Raw genomic sequence first — 17,489 nt, forward strand, 5'->3', positions numbered from 1 at the left:
CCCTACACCCCCTTTACCCCCTACCCCCCTCTATACCCCCCTACACCCCCCTACACCCCCTACACCCCCCTATACCCCCCTACACCCCCCATACCCCCCTTTTCCCCCCTTTTCCCCCCATACCCCATACACCCCCCTATAACCCCCCCTACACCCCCCTATAACCCCCCTTATACCCCCTTTACCCCCCCTACACCCCCTTTCACCCCCCCTACACCCCCCTTTCACCCCCTATACCCCCCTACACCCCCCTTTCCCCCCACTTTTCCCCCCATTTCCCCCCTTTCCCCCCATTTTCCCCCCTTTTCCCCCTATTTCCCCCCCTCACTACAAGTCCCGGCCCCCCCCGCGCCAGCTCCGCCCCGCCCGGCCCCGGCCTCTCCCCGGCAGCGCCATGGCCGCGGCCCCGGCGGCCGAGGGGGCCCCGGCGGCACCGGCCGGGAGGTACCGGGGGAGGGGGGGGGGGGGACACCGGGAGGGGGTCCCGGGAGGGTCCCGAGGGGGTCCCGAGGGGTTGGGGGTGGCTGAGGGGGGGGAGCTGGAACCCGGCTCGGCCCCCCCGGGGTGAAGCAGCGCCGGGAATACGGGAATTTGGGGAGGGGGGGGGGGATAAAAAAAAAGGGGGGTTCGGCCCCAAAAATGGGCTCCGGGGGGCTGCGAGCGCGTCCCGGGGGGGTTTTGGGGGTTTTTGGGGGGTGGGAGGTGTAATCGGTATGGGGGGGCCCCCGGGTGGGGGTGTGGGACTGGTCTTTGGAAGGGGAGGTGAGTTTTTTTGGGGGGGTAAAATTATTTTTGGGGGGTAAAATTTTTTTGGGGGGGGGTAAAATTTTTTGGGGGGGTTCTGCCGGTGTTGGTATGGATGGGGAAGAGCCAGGGGGCGGTGGGGTGGGTGGGGGTGGGGGTGGTGGGGGGGAATTTTGGGGGGGTGGAGTGGGGTGGGATGGAACAGGACAGGATGGGATGGGATGGATGGGGTGGGATGGGGTGAGATGGATGGGGTGGGATAGATGGGATAGGAGGGATGGGATGGGATGGACAAGATTGGGATGGGATGTATGGGATGGGATCGGATAGAATGGGATGGATGAATTGGGATGGATGGGATGGAACAGGACAGGATAGGATGGGATGGATGAGAGGGATGGGATGGAATGGGATGGGATGGATGGGATGGAATAGGATGGATGGGATGGGATGGATGGGATGGACGAGATAGGATGGGTTGAGATGGGATGGGATGGAAAGGATAGGATAGAATGGGATGGATGGGATGGGATGGAACAGGACAGGATAGGATGGGATGGATAAGATGGGGTGGGGTGGGATGGGATGGATGGGATGGGATGGATGAGATGGGATGGGTTGGAAAAGATGGGGTGTGTTGGGATGGGATGGGATGAGATAGATGGGATGGGTTAGGATGGAATGGATGGGATGGGATGGATGAGATGGGATGGAACAGGACAGGATAGGATAGGATGGGATGGACGAGATGGGATGGGATGAGATGGATGGGATGGGATAGGATGGGATGGAACAGGGCAGAAAAAAATGGGATAGGATGGAACGGGACGGGATGTGGGGCATAGGGCACCGTGGGGTTGTGTAAGCCGCGGGCACTGACCGCGAGGCTGCGGTGGAGCTGCCTGTGCCGGGTATAAATAGCAGCGAGCTAATGGGATCGGAGGAGGGAGGTGTTCCCTCTGCCCCGCCGGGGGGGCTGACTCCATCCCTGTGTGGGGTGAGGTGGGGGCACCAACTGTGGCCCTGCTCGGGTTTGTAGGGGCACCCCGTGCCCCTGGGGCTGCCTCCGTCCCCCATCTCCACGCCGCCACCTCTCTCCGGGCACTTCGGGCTTCCCAAAACCTGGCAGGGGGGATGCAGCCCCCTCAGCGCTCAGACGAGGGGGTCCTGGGGCAGCACAGCCCCGCGGGGTGCAGGGCAGCATCCAGGATCGGACCCGTCTCGGTCGTTGTGCTTTGCTGTGGCCCTTCCCCAAATCCCAAGGAGCCTTGGAGTCGTCCCGTGCCAGCGGGCAGAGCCCAGAAAACTGCACCCCGGGGTGGCACCGGAGCCGATCCATCCTGCCAGCGCTGCTTGGCTTCAGCTTGGGCACCCCCAGAGCTCTCCCAAGGACCTGGTGGTGACTTTGGGGTTGTGGTGAGCAGCGGGGGGAGAGCTGCTTGGGGCTCTGCTTCATCCCAGCACCCCGGGAGAGGCGAAGTCCCAAAAGTCTGCGCCACCTTTTGTGGAGAACATCCTCGTCTCCAACATCTTCATCTCCAACGTCCTCGTCTCAAACGTCCTCGTCTTGAACATCCTCGTCTTGAACGTCCTCGTCTCAGCCCTTGTGCATTCGGACGGCCTTGTTCTTGCTCTTTTTTCCTCAAGGTATTTGGTTTTTAGGCTGAACGCTTCCTTCAGCCTCCCGTTCCTCCAGCATTTCCTCGCGGGGCGCAGGGAGCTGAGGTGGCCGCCCCAGCACGCCTCCATCCGCCCTCGCCGCGTCGCTTTCGCTCGCAATTTCAAGCCCGGCTGCCCCAGCCCTGTGACCACGGGCTTAAAAAAAAAATCTTCTAGAAGGAAGAAAAAAGTCCCAAAACATTCGCCCTGCGTGAGAGCTGGGGAACCAGGAAGCGAAGGCGCACACCCAGGGCCCTGCCCAGCGCCGTGCCCGCAGCCGCGGCGGCGCCCGGTGCCCGCGGTCGGATGCTGAGCCCCCCCGGGGGGATTTTTGTTGCTGCCGGGATTAAAATTTGGCGTGGGTAATTCCCATCCTACCTGGGAGCTCGTCTGGGACGTCGGGAGAACCGCTGGGAGCATCGGTGCCACCGCTCGGAGGCTTTAAACAAAGGCAGGGAAAAAAAAAAAGGCAGCGGGGAGCGTGCGATAAGGAACAGTGACACACGGGCAAGGAGAGCTTCGGTTCCAATTTCTGGTCCCCTTTTATTTTTATTTTTTTTTTATTTTTTTCTTCTTTTTGAGGAAGATCCCAAATCGCTGCGGAAGAGGGATTTTCATTTTTAAACTCCTGCGAGCGCTTTTCCAGCGAGAGGGGAGCTGGTGCCGAAATGGCAGGGCGCGGGACGGGCTGCTTTGATCCCCCGGGTCAAATCCTGCTCTTCGGGGCCAGCTCAGCGTTATAGGGCCAGGAGGCAGCCGCTGAGACCCCGTTCGGTGTCCGGCTGTCCCGTGGTGGTCCCGTTGGTGGCCGTGGTGCTCGGTGACCGTGGCTTTTTTGGGCGATTTCTCAGGCGCCGCAGGAAAACAAATCCGCGGGCGGCTTGGAGCCCAAACACCCGGGGTGGAGATTTTGGGGACGGGGACGAGGGGGGACAGCGGGAACGGCGGCGGTGGCGGCGTTATTCTTAGCCTGGGGGGTGTTGAGTTTCCAGGGCTTGTTTACTCCGGGGCTGCCGAGCTCGCGGGGACGGCAAAGGGGGGGGGGGTCAGATCCAACCGGCCCCCACCTGGGGGCTACAGGAGGGCGACAAACCCGCACCCACAGCCCCGGTAAGGCAGCACCGAGCCTTGTGCAGCCCCATCGGTGCCCCCCCGGGGTGCCTGCTCCATCCCGGTGCCCCCCCCGGAGCCCTCCCTTGCTGCCCCCCCCCCTGTGCTCACCGAGCTGCCCCGGAGCCGTGCGCTGAGTGTCAGAAGCAGCTGAAGGAGCCCCGGCCCCGAAACGAGCCCGTTCGTCCGCCGCCGGGGCGTTTGGAGGAGGTGACACCCCCCTGCTGCCCCCCCCCTTTTTTTTTTTTTTCTTTAATCAAGCCAGGGCTATTAATATCAGGTAATGAACGTAATCTCTGGGTTAAGCTATCCTCTTATGCGCGCCGACCGCCCCGCGGCTCCCAGCAAAACGCCTCCCGTCCTCCCACCGAGCCCCGTGGTGTCCCCCCCCCCCTATTTCTGGGGTCGGTGCCCCCCCAGCCACACGGGGACGCTCCCTGCATGGCTCGTCCCAAAGCCTCCGAGCCCAAATTCCCCCCCAAATTCCCCCCGGGAGGTGCCCGGCCATGAGCAGCCCCCCGGCGTACGCCAGCGTCCGCATATCGGGCTGCTGGGCCCTCGGGCCCGAAGGCAGGTGAGCTCTGCCCCTTTTTGGGGCGGGTTTGGGGTTTTCTTTCTTTCTTTCTTTTTTTTTTTTCTTCTGGTGGGGGGCTGCGAAATCGTGCCTGGCAGCTGGAGGGAAGATCAGCTTCCCCGGGGGGGGATCAGGGGGAGGATTTGGAAGGCTGGCGCCGTGTCTGCAGGGCATGGGACCGAGGAGGAGCTCTCCTGCGGGGTGGCAAGGTCAGGTTTGGGGTTTTCCCTCGCTGGCTGCAGCTGGGGTGCTGGGATTTGGATGTTTTGCCCTCACCCAGGTGGGGAGTGGGCATGGAGGGGTCTCCAACCCAGCTGGGATTCCCCTGGCAAAGCAGCGCCGGTGCCAGCGGGGAGGATTCACCTGCGGCGAGGAAGGGAAACGTCCCCAAACCTGGGGACAGATGGGGGCGGCTGCCCCCAAAAAGGCGCTGAGGGAGGGGATTCTGTCTGTACCTGCCTTGTTCTGGCACAGGGACGCGTTCTCCTGGCACGGCAGGGCTGCAGAGGATGAAGATGAGGATGAGGACGAGGACGAGGGCTGTGCTCCCCTCCTGCCCTCCTGGCGAGGTCTGGCCGGGCTCGCCGCCGGGCGCACGAAGCAGCCCAGGGGCTCTGGCTATAAATAGTGGCCTTTCTCCGGGCTCTTCCCTCCTCAGTAGGTGCAGAGAGCGAGGTTTTGGCCCTACAAAGCAAAAGAAGAACCCAGCGGGGAAATCAGGGAGCTGAGACTGAGGGACCTTCGGAGGGGAGAGCCTGAAGTTGGCACCAGGAGCAAAATCGTGACCTTTGCAGGAGTCCAGAGCAGTCACCGCCCTCCGGAGCCGTGTTTATCTGGGATAAATCATGGGGGGCAGCGGTTGGAGAGGTGGAACACAATTTATGCAGAGGTCCAGACGTGCTGGGAGGAGAAGAGGCGAAGAAGGAGAGCTCTGGGAATTGGATGAAAACGCTCCTTGCGTCGGGGAGGACGAGGGGAGGATGGATCTGCTGCTCGTGCCCTCGGTGCCAGCAGCCTGGGTGCACTGCGGGCACCTCGGGGAGAAGAAAACCTTGACAGCAGCCTGAAATTTGGGGCACAGCCGAAGCCGTGGGGGCAGAGCCTCCTTGTCACCGCCTGGAGCTGAGCTGCGTGGATCCGAGCTGGAGGCAGAGCCCAGCCTGCTGCTGGCTGCCAGAAACCTCTCCGGAGACCAGGATCAATCCAGGGGCTGTGCCTGGGTTTGGGGATCGTGATTTCAGCCCCAGAAACCAGGGGCTGGGCTTGGTGCTGAGCTGCAGTGGGGACAGGAGCTGGCACCTCGAGGTCCTGAAACGCCTTCAGCCTCGGGGGAAAACGGGAGAGGGCTCCAGGGGTGCTGAGCGAGGCTCTGGAGGTGCTGAGCGAGGCTCTGGATGCGATGCTCACGGCTCTGGCACTGATGTGGAAGCTCCTGGTGCTGGGGAAGGCGCTGCACGGTGCTGGGAGGATCACACAGAGCCACACCACGGCCGTCCCCCCCCCCTCGCCCCCCCTGCGAGGTGCCGGGCGGCTTTGCGCACAGATGGCCGGTCTCAAATTTTGGTCATTATCGAGAATTACCCTAAAAAGGGCTGCGGGAGAGGAGGGGACTAATCTGCGTACCAAAACGGCTTAAAACCAAGCAAAAAAAAAAAAAGGTTTAAACCCTTCTGACCCTTCGGTGCCCTGGCAGAGGTTTTATCCCCACCTGGTGATTCCCGGAGGCGCCTCGTGGTCGTGCCAGGGGGGTTGCAGGGGGTTGTTTTGGGGAAAAAGCCCCATTTCCAGCTGGGATTTGTCCTCCAGCCCAGCCTGCTTGTGCAGAACTCGGTGCCCCGGGGGTGGAAATCATCCTCCTGGTGCGGGCTGCAGCTTATCTCCTGGCCGGCCGCCGCGTTATCGCCTCGCAGACACCACAACCCCTGCCAAGCGCAGAGCCCCCGGGCTCCCCCCCGCTCCCTGCTGTGGGAGGACAGATCGGGGAGAGGTTTTTACCAGCTCCAGGGCTCCCAGCCCTGCCCTGCCCACGCGGCACAGCGGGCACAAGCAGCTCTGTAGCCCCAGGAAGGGTTGAGGCTGGAAATCGTCCAAGCTGCGAGGAAAGGGCTTGTGCATGGGGTGCGTGGCAGAATTTGGATGAGTTCTAGCTCGTTTTTGGCCTCCATCCCTTAGAAAAATCTTTTGGGGCACCCCGCCGCCCTCTGTGATGGCACTCGGTGCTCACCAGAGCCCTCGTTTTTTTTATTTAACCCCTGCTCCCTCTTCCCATCCCCAGCAACAGCAGCGCCGAGTCCTTGGACCGCCTGTACCCGGCCGTGGGGTCCTCCAAACCTCCCCGAAAGCGCACCACGAGCCAGTGCAAGTCGGAGCCGCCCCTGCTGAGGACCAGCAAGAGAACCATCTACACGGCGGGCCGGCCGCCCTGGTACAACGAGCACGGCACCCAGTCCAAGGAGGCCTTCGTCATAGGTAGGCAGAAACAGCTCGAATTTCTCCGGCAGCATCGGTGCTGTCCTCTTGGAGACCTCATTTGGGGTTCCTGCTTCCCCCGCGCTCCCACAAACTGCTCAGAAGCTGGAGGCTGGCTCCGTCCTGAGCTGCTCAGCCTCGGGGAGAGTCCTCGCAGATATTCCCAGAGCTTGCAGCTTGCCTGAGTGGTCACGAGCTGCCAGGGATTTAGCCTCGGCTGTTCCCGTGCCAGCTCTCCCCTCGTTACACAAGCACCGCGTGAGCCGTGCGCGTTGCTGGCACTTCCAGCGCCTTTGGGCGTTTCAGGGATCACCTCACCCAGCATCTCCCTCTTTCACTGTGCCCCCAGCGTCAGAGCAGCCCCCCCGAGCCCCTTCTGGGGTCTGGAGGAGATTTCGGGGGCTTCCTCCCCTTCTCTCTGGCAGGTCTGGGAGGAGGCAGCGCCTCCGGGAAGACCACGGTGGCCACGATGATCATCGAGGCTCTGGACGTCCCCTGGGTGGTGCTGCTCTCCATGGACTCCTTCTACAAGGTGAGGCAGCCGTGGCCTTGATGGGGAAACGTGGAGCGGGTTCAGAGACAGCCTCCTGCTTCCCCTGGCCCTATTTGGGGCAGGAGGAGCGACGGCTGCCCCAAAAGGGGGACGGCCACAAGCCCTAAACTCCTCTCCGGGGACAGGTATTGACCAAGCAGCAGCAGGAGCAGGCGGCCAGCAACGATTTCAACTTCGACCACCCCGATGCCTTCGACTTCGACCTCATCATCGCCACCCTGAAGAAGCTGAAGCAAGGCAAGAGCGTGAAGATCCCCATCTACGACTTCACCACCCACAGCAGGAAGAAGGAATGGGTATGGGACACCGAGGGGCGCGGGATGGGGTGGGGGGGGGACCGCCGGGGTGAGAGCAGGGTGCGGGTTTTGGGTACCCCAAAGTCACCCCAAAGCCTGGGAAACAAGGAGCTGATCGTTCTTTTGTTTTTATATTTATTTTTTTTTGCTGGAACGGGGGATCTCTGAGCTCTAACCACATCGATTCTGCCTCCGCAGAAAACCCTGTACGGCGCCAACGTGATTATTTTCGAAGGCATCATGGCTTTTGCGGACAAGGAGCTGCTGAAGGTGAGTTGTGTGTCTCGTCCAGCTTCAGGGTGTGGAAGAAATAGTCCTGGGCTCTTGCAGCAGCAGAGGAAGAGCCCCAGGCTTTGATCAGAGGCCTTGGTCTCTGCTGTTTGTGTCCAGGAGCCAAGTGGTGACCCGGGCCCTGGCAGCGACGGCGCGTAAATACGCCCAGAAATAGCACACCTCCACCCCGCGTCTCAGCTTGCACAGCCAGAGGCAAATCTGGCTGAGGTTCTGCTCTGCTGAGGGTTGTGTTCCCAGGGCGGGCTCATCCAGAGCTTCAGGCATTCCTGGGAAGTGTTTGGGTCCGTGGAAAATGCTGCAGGGGGGGGGTGAGCCACGCACAAGCTTCACCAGGCTCAGTCTAGGAAGTTCGCTCCCCTGCCAAGCGTTTGTGCTGCAGCTTTCCTGGAGCAACGATGACCTCCAGTGGACAGCTGGGTAAATCCCCGAGGAGCTTTTCCTCCGAATATCCCTCGGTTTTGTCTCTGGAGGCTGGGGGCAGCCTCAGGGATCCCAGCCCCAGAGCTGTCCTGCTGTGCCTGGCTCCCTTCCAGCAGCAGCGAGCCGCGGCTCCCGAATTAACCCGCTGGTTTCTGTCCTTCCAGCTCCTCCTCGCCCTTAAATACCATCCCACCAAAGTGCTGGGGGTGCTTAGAGGCATGATCTGGAGCAGGACAGGTCCTTGGGGGCAGGAGGCATTGTCTGAACTGGCAGCATTCACAGAGGCAAAGCTCACTGCAGCCCGGAGCCCAGCTCGGTCAGAGCCGTGCCGTGCCTTGGGCTCAGCCTCCTGGCTTTGCCTGCTGGAGGCCAGCTCCTGTTTCATGCTCATCCCGCTGGGATTTCTTCCCTCCCCTCTCATTCATTCAGCTCCTGGACCTGAAAATATTCGTCGACACGGACTCGGACATCCGCCTGGTGCGCCGCCTGCGCAGGGACATCAGCGAGCGCGGCCGTGACATCGAGGGCGTCATCAAGCAGTACAACAAATTCGTCAAGCCCGCCTTCGACCAGTACATCCAGCCCACCATGCGCCTGGCCGACATCGTGGTGCCCCGAGGTACTGCCCGTGTGCCTGGGGCCCGGCGGGCGAGGGCAGGAGAGTGGCAAAAGCAAAGGTTTTTGCAGGCGAGAGACCCAAAAACTCGCCAAAAGCAGGTTCCTGGGGAATTCGTGCCGCTTTTCCCTCAGCTAGTCCTGCCCTACAAGTGCTGGTAGCTTAGAAATTTAAAAAATATCGAGATATCTAGATATTCCATCTAATATCTATCTATATTATTATCTATATCTTATATCTATCTGTATTCTAGATATTCAGTAATAAATTACCAAAGAGCGATGTGGTAACAGCAGGGATGTCTCCTGGTGGATGATGCTTTGCAGGAGTAGGGTTTATTTTTGAGCATAGCGGGGAATTTGGGGAAGGAGCTTGTCGTGGTTAGCGCTGTGGCCCTCACCTCCTCTGTTCTGCTTTTGCTTCAGGGAGTGGGAACACGGTGGCCATCGACCTGATCGTGCAGCACGTCCACAGCCAGCTGGAGGAGGTAAGAGGTGCTGGTGAGGGATGGGGGGACCCTCGGGGTGCCGGGTGCCGTGGTGGGAACGGGCTGGCATCCCTCTGTGCTCCTGGGCTGTCCCCAACAACTCCTCCGAGCCCTGCTCCTCCAGCCCGGAGGAGCCTGCCTCGTCCCAGCGAGCACAAACCCTCGCTGCACGCTGTGGTCCCGCAGCAGCCTCCATCTCCCCGGGACAGCAAGTGATCCACGGACACAGCAGCCGTCCTCGAGTGATGCTGGACCCGCACCCAGCATCGCGCCGAGCCCTGCAGCGCTCCTGCTCTCCGGCTCTGGCTTCTCCTCTTCGCCCCTCGCAGCCACTGCTGCGCTTTTGGCAACCCAGAGCCCGGTTTCCCACTCGTTGGGTGCATCCCGTGGGGAGCAAAACCTAAAAAAAAAAAAAAAAAAAGTCTTGTCCTGTTTCGCTCCCAGCTGCGTGTTGCCATTCCCTGGGCAGCGCAGCCCCCTCCCGCTGCCCCACGGTGCCGGGGTGCTTTGTAGCTTTCGTGTTCGAGCTGTGAAGATGCTCGGGGTGATACCCGGGGAGCAGCACAGCCTGGGGACGGACACCCCAAAAGCCAAGGGCTCGGTTCCTGCAGGAGCCGTGCAGCCTCTGGTGCCTGTGACAGCACCGTGCGTCCTGTGCCTGCTCCGGCACAAAACCAGGGTGGAAAAGTTCCCCTGGGGACACCCCAGGGCTGAACTCTGGCAGCTCAGGAAGCTGCTTTCTTGCTAAACCCTGCTCCCAGGGCACAGGAGCCAAGCCCAGAGCCCTGGCATCATCTCTGGCATCAGGTGGAGGGGGAATGGAAGTTTTCTTCCAGCCCCCCGAGACGTGGCAGGGAGAGCAAATACTGCGAGCCAGGCGAGGGGTTGGCTGGGGGGCTCACGTTTACCCGGGGAGGGGAAGAAAGGGGAAAAAGCTACATGGGAATTAGCATGGGAATGCAGGAAAATATTCCTATTTCTCCTTTTCTTTTGTCTTGAAACGACCGTGTGGTGTTGGCAATGCTTAATACCGGTTGCGTTGTGTCTTTGTCTTGCTGCCGCAGCGTGAACTCAGTGTCAGGTAAGAGCCCCCTAACCCTGCCCTGTCTGTGCAGCCCGAGGCATTTCCAATGCCAGGCACTGCTTGGCCTAAACCCCGACCCGCTGGCGAGACCGACAGCTCCCGAATCCCATGGCAAGAGGCCACGAGTCCCCGGTTTTGGGGCCAGCAGGGACGGGGCCGGTCCTCGGGGCCGTGTTTGCGCCGCGGGGGCGCCGCCAGGTCTGTAGCCGGGACCCTGCAGGAAAGGGGGGCTCCACGTCTTGGGTTTTGCTCTCATTTCCCTTCCTCCTCCAAGACGAGCGGTTTTGGAGCCTCTCTCCCTCCCCAGCCCTGGGGACGAAGCCGCAGGAGGGAGGTGACAGCCCCAAATCCCTCACCGGGCATAGGATCTGGGACCGGGCGACCCATTTGGCCACAGCCCAGCAGGATTGCTCCTTTCCCAGGACCCGCAGGAGGATGCTGTGGAGCAGGCAGCGATTTACGCAGCCTCTTCAGCCTCTGCATCCAGGTGGGACCGAGGCTCTCTCACATCCATTAGGCAGCCAGCGAGATTTACGGGTATCTCTGCGGTCCTGCAGAGGGTTTCCATTTAGATCTCCATCGTTGTACGGAGACACTTAGCACGAGTAACCCCCAGATTTACATGAGGCACACAGAAAGCTTTTAAAATACCTACGGTGGACAGGAAAAGGCTCTCCACCTTCCGTATTTCTGCTTCAACCATTTATTTCCCGGACTAAGAGACCGGACGTTTGATTTTCTCTCGGGTTTTCTGCTTGTTTAACACCACGGGGCCCGGCATTTCCCTGCGTGAGCTTCCTGGGGTGTCCGGAGGCTCAGGTGGGAAGTTGTTCTTTAGCACAGGGAGAAGTTTTTGACCCGAAATCTTGCAGGGATGACATCAGGGAGCAGGCTGTGTGTGTGTCTGCATGCCCCTATGTGTGTGTGTATGTACTTATATTTGTAGGATTTCCTTTCTCTCTGGTGATTTTCCTCTTTAATCGAGCTGGCACTCAGCACAGGCGATCTTTTGAACTTTTTGTGCGCCCTCTAAGCCAGGTACTCAGCAAAAGGTTGAGGCAACGTGAGCAGTGTCCCGAGAGCAAATTCGGAAGGAGATCTCTGACCCCTGCGGTCATCAAGGCCGCAGAAATGTGCGTGCTCCGTTTCAGGCCCCTGGTTTCCATTGATGCCTTTGCCAGAGGGTCTGGAAAAAAAAAAAAAATCCTGTGAAATTGAAGTTTCTGCTCCTGGCATCGTGGTGCTTTCGAAGCCGGGGTAGCCCCCGGTGGCCCCACAGCCCTGCGAGGTGGATTTAGGGACGGGCACCGGGCTCCGTGCTCCTGGGGTGCCATCGAAAGCGATTCCCCGTCCTGAATGGCTTCATCCAAATGTCACACGTGTTTTTCTGATGCCACCGCCCTTTGGTGGCCGTGGGGACGCAGCCAGGCCTTGGTGGCAGGTAGGATAAGAGCAGGATGCTCCGACCCGGCCCCACATTTAACCACGGCGCTGCGGGAGGTGTGATTACCTTCACCTACTCCCTTTCCACCCATGCCCGGGTGTTTCTCCTTGTGCCCCGCAGCAGCAGAGGGACCCGTGTGTGTCCCCCCAGCCTTTTTTCTGCCCCCCTCCTGCACCATTTCAGCAACAAACCCAGCTCTCGGAGCTCTTCTCAGCTTTATCCCTCGCCGATCGATCCTCCTTCCGCTCCGGGTCGCGATGGGCTCGGCGTGCCCTTTGCCGATTGTGTCTTTAAATATCAGCCCGTGGCGTGGCTTTAATAGCCCTGGTTTGAAATGTCAGCCGTGAAAGCCAGCTGCTGGCCGTGTTTCGTGTTTGAAATGCCCTGACTGCATCAGCTCCTTTGTAGCTGGATGTCTCTTGTCTGCTTCCTGTTTGACGGCGCGCTCCACAAAGAGCTGATGTTCCCTGAGCGATGCTCACCCCCTTTTCTCTCTTTTCTCTTCTTCTTTTCTCTTCTTTTTTTTTACCTTCGAACCTTTTGTTCTGAGGGAGGGGGAAAAAAAAAAAGATAATAATGAAGTTTCCAAACGGAGACGTTTTTCTTGCCTGGCTGAATTTTCCGTCGCCGTCCTGCCCCGACAGGAGGAGGGGGGGGGGCAGGAAGCTCGCAGGCAGGCTGCGGGTGCTGGGTTTGGGGACCAGATCCCCCCCTGGCAGGGCTGAGACCCCCCCAGCCCCCTGCCCGCGAGCCCCTGTGTGAGGATGGCGGATTTGGGTGAAGGTCCTGAAGGTTTTCCAGCTGCTGGTGGTGGGTTCAGGGCTGCCTTTCTCCAGTGCTCCCAGTGCTCCCAGTGCTCTCGGCTCTCCAGGACTGGGGTAGAGCCCCCCCGGCGTGCCAGGAGGGGGTGGGACGTGCGGGACGAGGCTCGGTTTTTGAAGCTCCTGCACTTATTTTGGGATTTCAGGGCTTCGAGGAGCCCAGGAGCTGCGGTACCAGCTGGGACAGGGACGTGGCAGTCCCCACGGTGGCACCAGGGTTGGTGACAGGGGACAGGGCCACCGAGGAAGGGGCTTTTGGGGGCTGTATGGTGCCAGCCCGGGCACTGGGCTTTTTTTTTTTTTTTTTTTTTTTTTTTTTTTTTTTTCCCCCCCCTTTTTTAACTAATGCCGGTGCTTTCTCCTTTGTTCCATGTCGTCTTTGTCCCTCTCCCCTTAAAAAAAAAAAAACAAAAAAAACAACAAAAACCCACAAAACTCTGCTGTTGCCCGGTCTTGTCTCCCCCCGAACGTCCCTCCCACCCGGTGACCAGAGGAAGCTGCGCTGGGATATGTGAGGAGCCAAAAAAAAAAAAAAAATAACGCTCACGGCCGCGGTGGGGGGGTGCCACTAACCGCGGGCAGCGCAGTGTGAGCCGCACTAACCCGGGTGGGGGTCCTGGGGCAGGCTGCACACCGGGTCCCGCTTTGCTGGGGGGCTTCGTGGGCCAAATTGGGACTTGGGGAGGGTCCCAAGGGGGTTTTTGTGGTTTTATTTTCTAGCCCTGTTTTTTTTTTCTAGCCTCATTTGAGCCCGTTCCGCAGGGAACGGGGTTGCTCGCAGACCACGGGCGCAACCCCAGCACCTGGAGCTGCTCTGATTTTGGGGACAGCAGTTTCCAGCCCCAAAAACCCCGCTGGGGTTGGGAGAGGAGGGTGTGAGTGCGGTGCCAGGGGCTGATCTCTGTCCCCCAGCCCCGGGAGCAGGCAGCAGCGCTCACCCCTTGCAGCTTTGGCTCAGTGGGGCCGCGTTTTTGGGGCCAGGAGGGGGTCCGGGTGGTGGCCACGGCCCCAGAACCTGTCCCTGGGGCCGGGTCCTGCAGGAGGGGGCAGAGCTGCATCTCTGAGAGCACCTACCCTAAATTTTGGGGGCTAACGGGGTGAGCTCGCTTCACTGACAGCTGCTGCGGGGTCTTGAGGGCTGCTGGTCCCACAGGGGCAGGGGGGGCTCTCCGGACCCACAGTGGGGGCGCAGCCTGCCCCGTGTGCTGCCTCGGCTCTCGGGATCCTTCCCCGCGTGGCTGGCAAAAGCAAAAAGGAGCCCTGAAGCTCCCCCAGGCCTTGGGAATGTCTCGTTGGGCTTTGTGGATGGAGACCTGGAGCCATGGAGCCCTGCCCTCCTCCATCCCCCCCCCCACCCCCCGGTCATCTTCTCTGCCTTCTCCTCCGCTTCTGTGCCTTCCGTGTGCGCCTGCGGGCGATTAATCCAAGGTTTCTGCTGGATGGCGACTCTTAATCACCCGCTGCTTTGTGTCTGTTTGCTCTCTTCTCCTCCTCCCCGTCCTCTCTCTGAGCGGCCGCTGGCACGTGTTTGTTTGGTGTTTTTTTTTTTTGGTGTGACGTGTGGCTTTGTGACCCCAGCCCTCCTCCCAGACAAAGTGGCTTTGCCCCATATCCTGCCCGGCCCCCGGGGAGCCCAGCGGCTGTGACCTTCAGCTCGTTACAGACCCAGAGGTGATTAATGGGGCTCCATTGTGCTCTTCCCCCCTTTCAATGGTCTCCCCTTGATCCCAGAATAGCTCCCGGCCCTATTACTTACGTGGAGATGACTCACAGGCAGCCGGCCCCGCGGGCACAGCCTTGAAGCTGTTCCCAATTCGGGACGGATGCGTGCTCACCCGGTGTCCCGTGCTTGTAGGGTGGCACCGAGCCCGCTGCGATATCTCCTCCTCACCCCATGAGGCGAGGATCCATCCCCCAGCTCCAGCTCCCGAGCGGGAGGACGTTGGGATTTTGTTTTTTTTTTTGGTTAAATCCCGAGCACCCACCCCCTGCCCCTTCAGCCGGAGCGGGTCCCTCCGTCACCGCGGGGTCCCGGGCAGGGCTGGCCGCTCGTTGGGCTCGGCCAAACGTCCTCGGTGTGAGTTTGCAGGAGATTGGGCATCTGGGAGGATGGCTCCGGCCGTGTGCTGTGCACAAGCCCTCGGGAACCTCACCCGGAGCTTCTTCTGACCCCGTTTTTGGTTTTCAGGGCCGCCCTGGCCTCTGCCCACCAGTGCCACCCTCTCCCGCAGACCCTCAGCGTGCTGAAGAGCACCCCTCAGGTGAGGGGCATGCACACCATCATCAGGTAAAGCCCCCCCCGGGGCGGGACGGGGCTCGGATGGGGTGGGCTTGGCTCATTTTGGGCTCCCGAACCCCCAGAGCTCAACCTGTGCCCTGCCCCGGGGCTTGGGGACATGGGACGAAGGAGCTAGGAGGGGGTCCTGGGTGTGGGAGCATTGCTGGGGTGCTCTCAGAAGCTGGAAAATGCTCCCTCATCTTGCTAACGATTTTTCTGCTTTTTACCTTAAAACTTTTCACCTTAAAACTCAACCCATGGGCCCCGTGCAAACAAGCAGCTGACAGCCAGCTGGAGCAGGGGCTTTCCCTGATGTGCTGGAGCCAGGGGGAGCACATTTTGGTCCCCAGCTTACGTTTCTTTTCCTTCCCCTCCAGAAACAAGGAGACCAGCAGGGACGAGTTCATTTTCTACTCCAAGAGGCTGATGCGGCTGCTGATTGAGCACGCGCTCTCCTTTCTCCCTTTCCAGGTGGGTTTGGGGCTGGGTGACGATGCCCTGTCCAGCCCCACTTTCTAAGGGACCAGCCTGGCTGTCCCCCTGTCACCAGAGCTCCTCTGAGAGCCGTGCCAGTGCTTGTGGTAACACTTTTTGTGTGTTTTTCGTAGAGTTGCACAGTCCAAACCCCTCAGGGACAGGACTACGAAGGGAGGACGTACAGTGGGAAGCAAGTAAGTGGAAACGAGGTGCCGTGTACCCAAACTGCCTGGTGGGGTAAGCTGCAGGGGGAGGACAACCCTGGCCTCTCAGGGCTTCCACCAGGCCCTGGGGATGGTTCCTGCTGCCACGAGTGTGCCAGCAGTGTCACCGTGCCACCACTCTGGGAGGCAGGAGCAGCACAGCCCTCTTCGGGGGTGCTTTGGGGTTGCCCGTGAGAGGTCCCGAGGTTCGAGGCCAAAAAGCACACGGCGTGCACCTAGGGAATCGTGCCTTCTCGTTCCATCTTCCCCGCGCTGCAGATCACCGGGGTGTCCATCCTGCGGGCGGGCGAGACGATGGAGCCGGCGCTGCGGGCTGTGTGCAAGGACGTGCGCATCGGGACCATCCTCATCCAGACCAACTGCAACACGGGCGAGCCGGAGGTAAAAACCAAACCCCCCCACCCCCCCGAGACGTCTCCTGCTTGTTGGCCTGCACCCTTCTAAAAGAAGGGCTGGGGGTGCCGCGTTGGCTCCACTCTGCCCATCAGGAGAGGTCCCTGCATGAAGCCCGCAGCCCCTGAGCTGCTCTGGCCTCTTCTCTCCCCTCCTGCCCAGCTCCACTACCTGCGGCTGCCCAAGGACATCAGCGAAGACCACGTCATCCTGATGGACTGCACGGTCTCCACAGGCGCAGCAGCTATGATGGCCGTGCGGGTGCTGCTGGTACGGGGGACTTCAAGGGGGGTGCGGGGCCGGAGGTGGGCTGACAAACGGTGTTTGACCCCAAAAAAACGTTCAAAGGGCCAGCCACAGCCCCACTGAAGCTGGTCCGTCCTTGCAGAGGGTGGTGTGGGTTACAGCAAGAGGTGGAGTGGCTCTGTAAGCACCCTGTAAGCTCCTCGTCCCACACACCCCCGTGCTCTCTCCGTGCCTCTCCTGTAGGATCACGATGTCCCAGAAGACAAGATCTTCCTCCTCTCCCTGCTTATGGCAGAGATGGGTGTCCACTCAGTCGCCTACGCTTTCCCCCGGGTGAAGATCATCACCACAGCTGTGGACAAGAAGGTGAATGACCTGTTCCGGATAATCCCTGGCATTGGTGAGTCCCTGGGGGTAGAAATGAGCAGTTTCAGAGGAATTTTCCTGCTGCCATGCAGGTGGTGGGATCGAGGTGCACGCTGAGCACTGTCAGGCAGCCGTAGCCTCGTGCCACGAGCCTCATCCAGCCCAAAACTGAGAATCTGGGCTGTGACAGCTGGGGCAGACCAGTGCCCACCTCATTTCCAAAGCTGCCACCTGAAACGAGCTTGTCCTGAACAAGCTCACCGTGTTCTTCTGTCCTCACCTCTGCCACAGCGTGCTAAAACAGCCTGCGGGGTGCTAAAGCAGCCTCCAGGCTGCTCCAGTTTTGCTGCTACCCAAATTTTAGTGCCGTTCAAGCTGTCGGATAAACCTGCTTTTGTTTCCTCGCCTGCTGGGCAGCCAGCAGCTTGGAAGGGTTGATCCAAGGCTCCTGCAACGCTGCACCGTGGTTGCAATCTTTTCTCCCCACAGGGAACTTCGGCGATCGGTACTTCGGGACGGACGCTCCTCCTGACTGGAGTGATGATGAAGATGCTCTTAGCACTTAGCTGGACGTGGAGGTGCCTCTGGTGGCAGGCAGCTTCAGCACCGCACCTTAACCCCTTCTGTCCATCGCAAAGATTTCTCCTTTCTCCTCACCAAGCATAGATATTTTTTTCAAATCTTACATTGGAGATCTAGGGCATATTTTTTCAAAGAAACACAAATCCTAGTTTGACTCTGTGGACAGTCGCGTGTCCCAGCATAGAGTGGAGTTAATTTATTTTAATTTAAATATTTGCCTATATAACTTATTGGAGATATTTTATAAAGAAAAATAATAAATTTTTTCTCTGGTTTTCTTGAATGGAGCCATTGCTTGTCACAGCCCGGGGTTGACAAGAAGTCATAACCCCTTCAGGACCGCCACCCTGGG

The 17,489-nt window shown here is 59.9% G+C and overlaps 1 protein-coding gene and 2 long non-coding RNA genes across 8 annotated transcripts; 1 reads left to right on the forward strand and 2 right to left on the reverse strand.

Moving 5' to 3' along the window:
- Positions 1-369: 369 nt before the first annotated feature.
- Positions 370-17,420, forward strand: LOC309891114 (uridine-cytidine kinase-like 1). Of its 6 annotated transcripts, none has more exons than XM_082785502.1 (15): positions 370-444; positions 6,363-6,556; positions 6,982-7,088; positions 7,235-7,405; positions 7,604-7,675; positions 8,549-8,738; positions 9,161-9,222; positions 13,063-13,082; positions 14,760-14,858; positions 15,227-15,320; positions 15,458-15,520; positions 15,809-15,931; positions 16,106-16,213; positions 16,433-16,589; positions 17,045-17,420. In XM_082785502.1, exons 1-15 carry the CDS (start codon positions 395-397, stop codon positions 17,119-17,121), a joined length of 1,587 nt encoding a protein of 528 aa, XP_082641628.1. In that variant the 5' UTR covers positions 370-394; the 3' UTR covers positions 17,122-17,420. The 6 variants fall into 6 exon arrangements, with proteins under 6 accessions (XP_082641628.1, XP_082641627.1, XP_082641630.1 ...); XM_082785501.1 differs by lacking the exons at positions 370-444; positions 13,063-13,082 and adding exons at positions 3,879-4,087; positions 10,287-10,303; XM_082785504.1 differs by lacking the exon at positions 370-444 and adding an exon at positions 3,909-4,087.
- On the reverse strand, positions 2,922-3,760 carry LOC309891116. The gene is made up of 2 exons (XR_014319476.1): positions 3,625-3,760; positions 2,922-3,373 (listed from the first exon to the last, which is right to left on the reverse strand). It is a non-coding gene; the product is annotated as an uncharacterized lncRNA (long non-coding RNA).
- Positions 4,135-5,152, reverse strand: LOC309891115. Its single transcript, XR_014319475.1, has 2 exons — positions 4,874-5,152; positions 4,135-4,771 (listed from the first exon to the last, which is right to left on the reverse strand). It is a non-coding gene; the product is annotated as an uncharacterized lncRNA (long non-coding RNA).
- Positions 17,421-17,489: the final 69 nt, after the last annotated feature.

The sequence above is a fragment of the Aythya marila genome, assembly GCF_965140915.1.
Source record: "Aythya marila genome assembly, contig: HAP1_HAP1_SCAFFOLD_421, whole genome shotgun sequence".
In the NCBI taxonomy this organism is placed as follows: Eukaryota; Metazoa; Chordata; class Aves; order Anseriformes; family Anatidae; genus Aythya; species Aythya marila.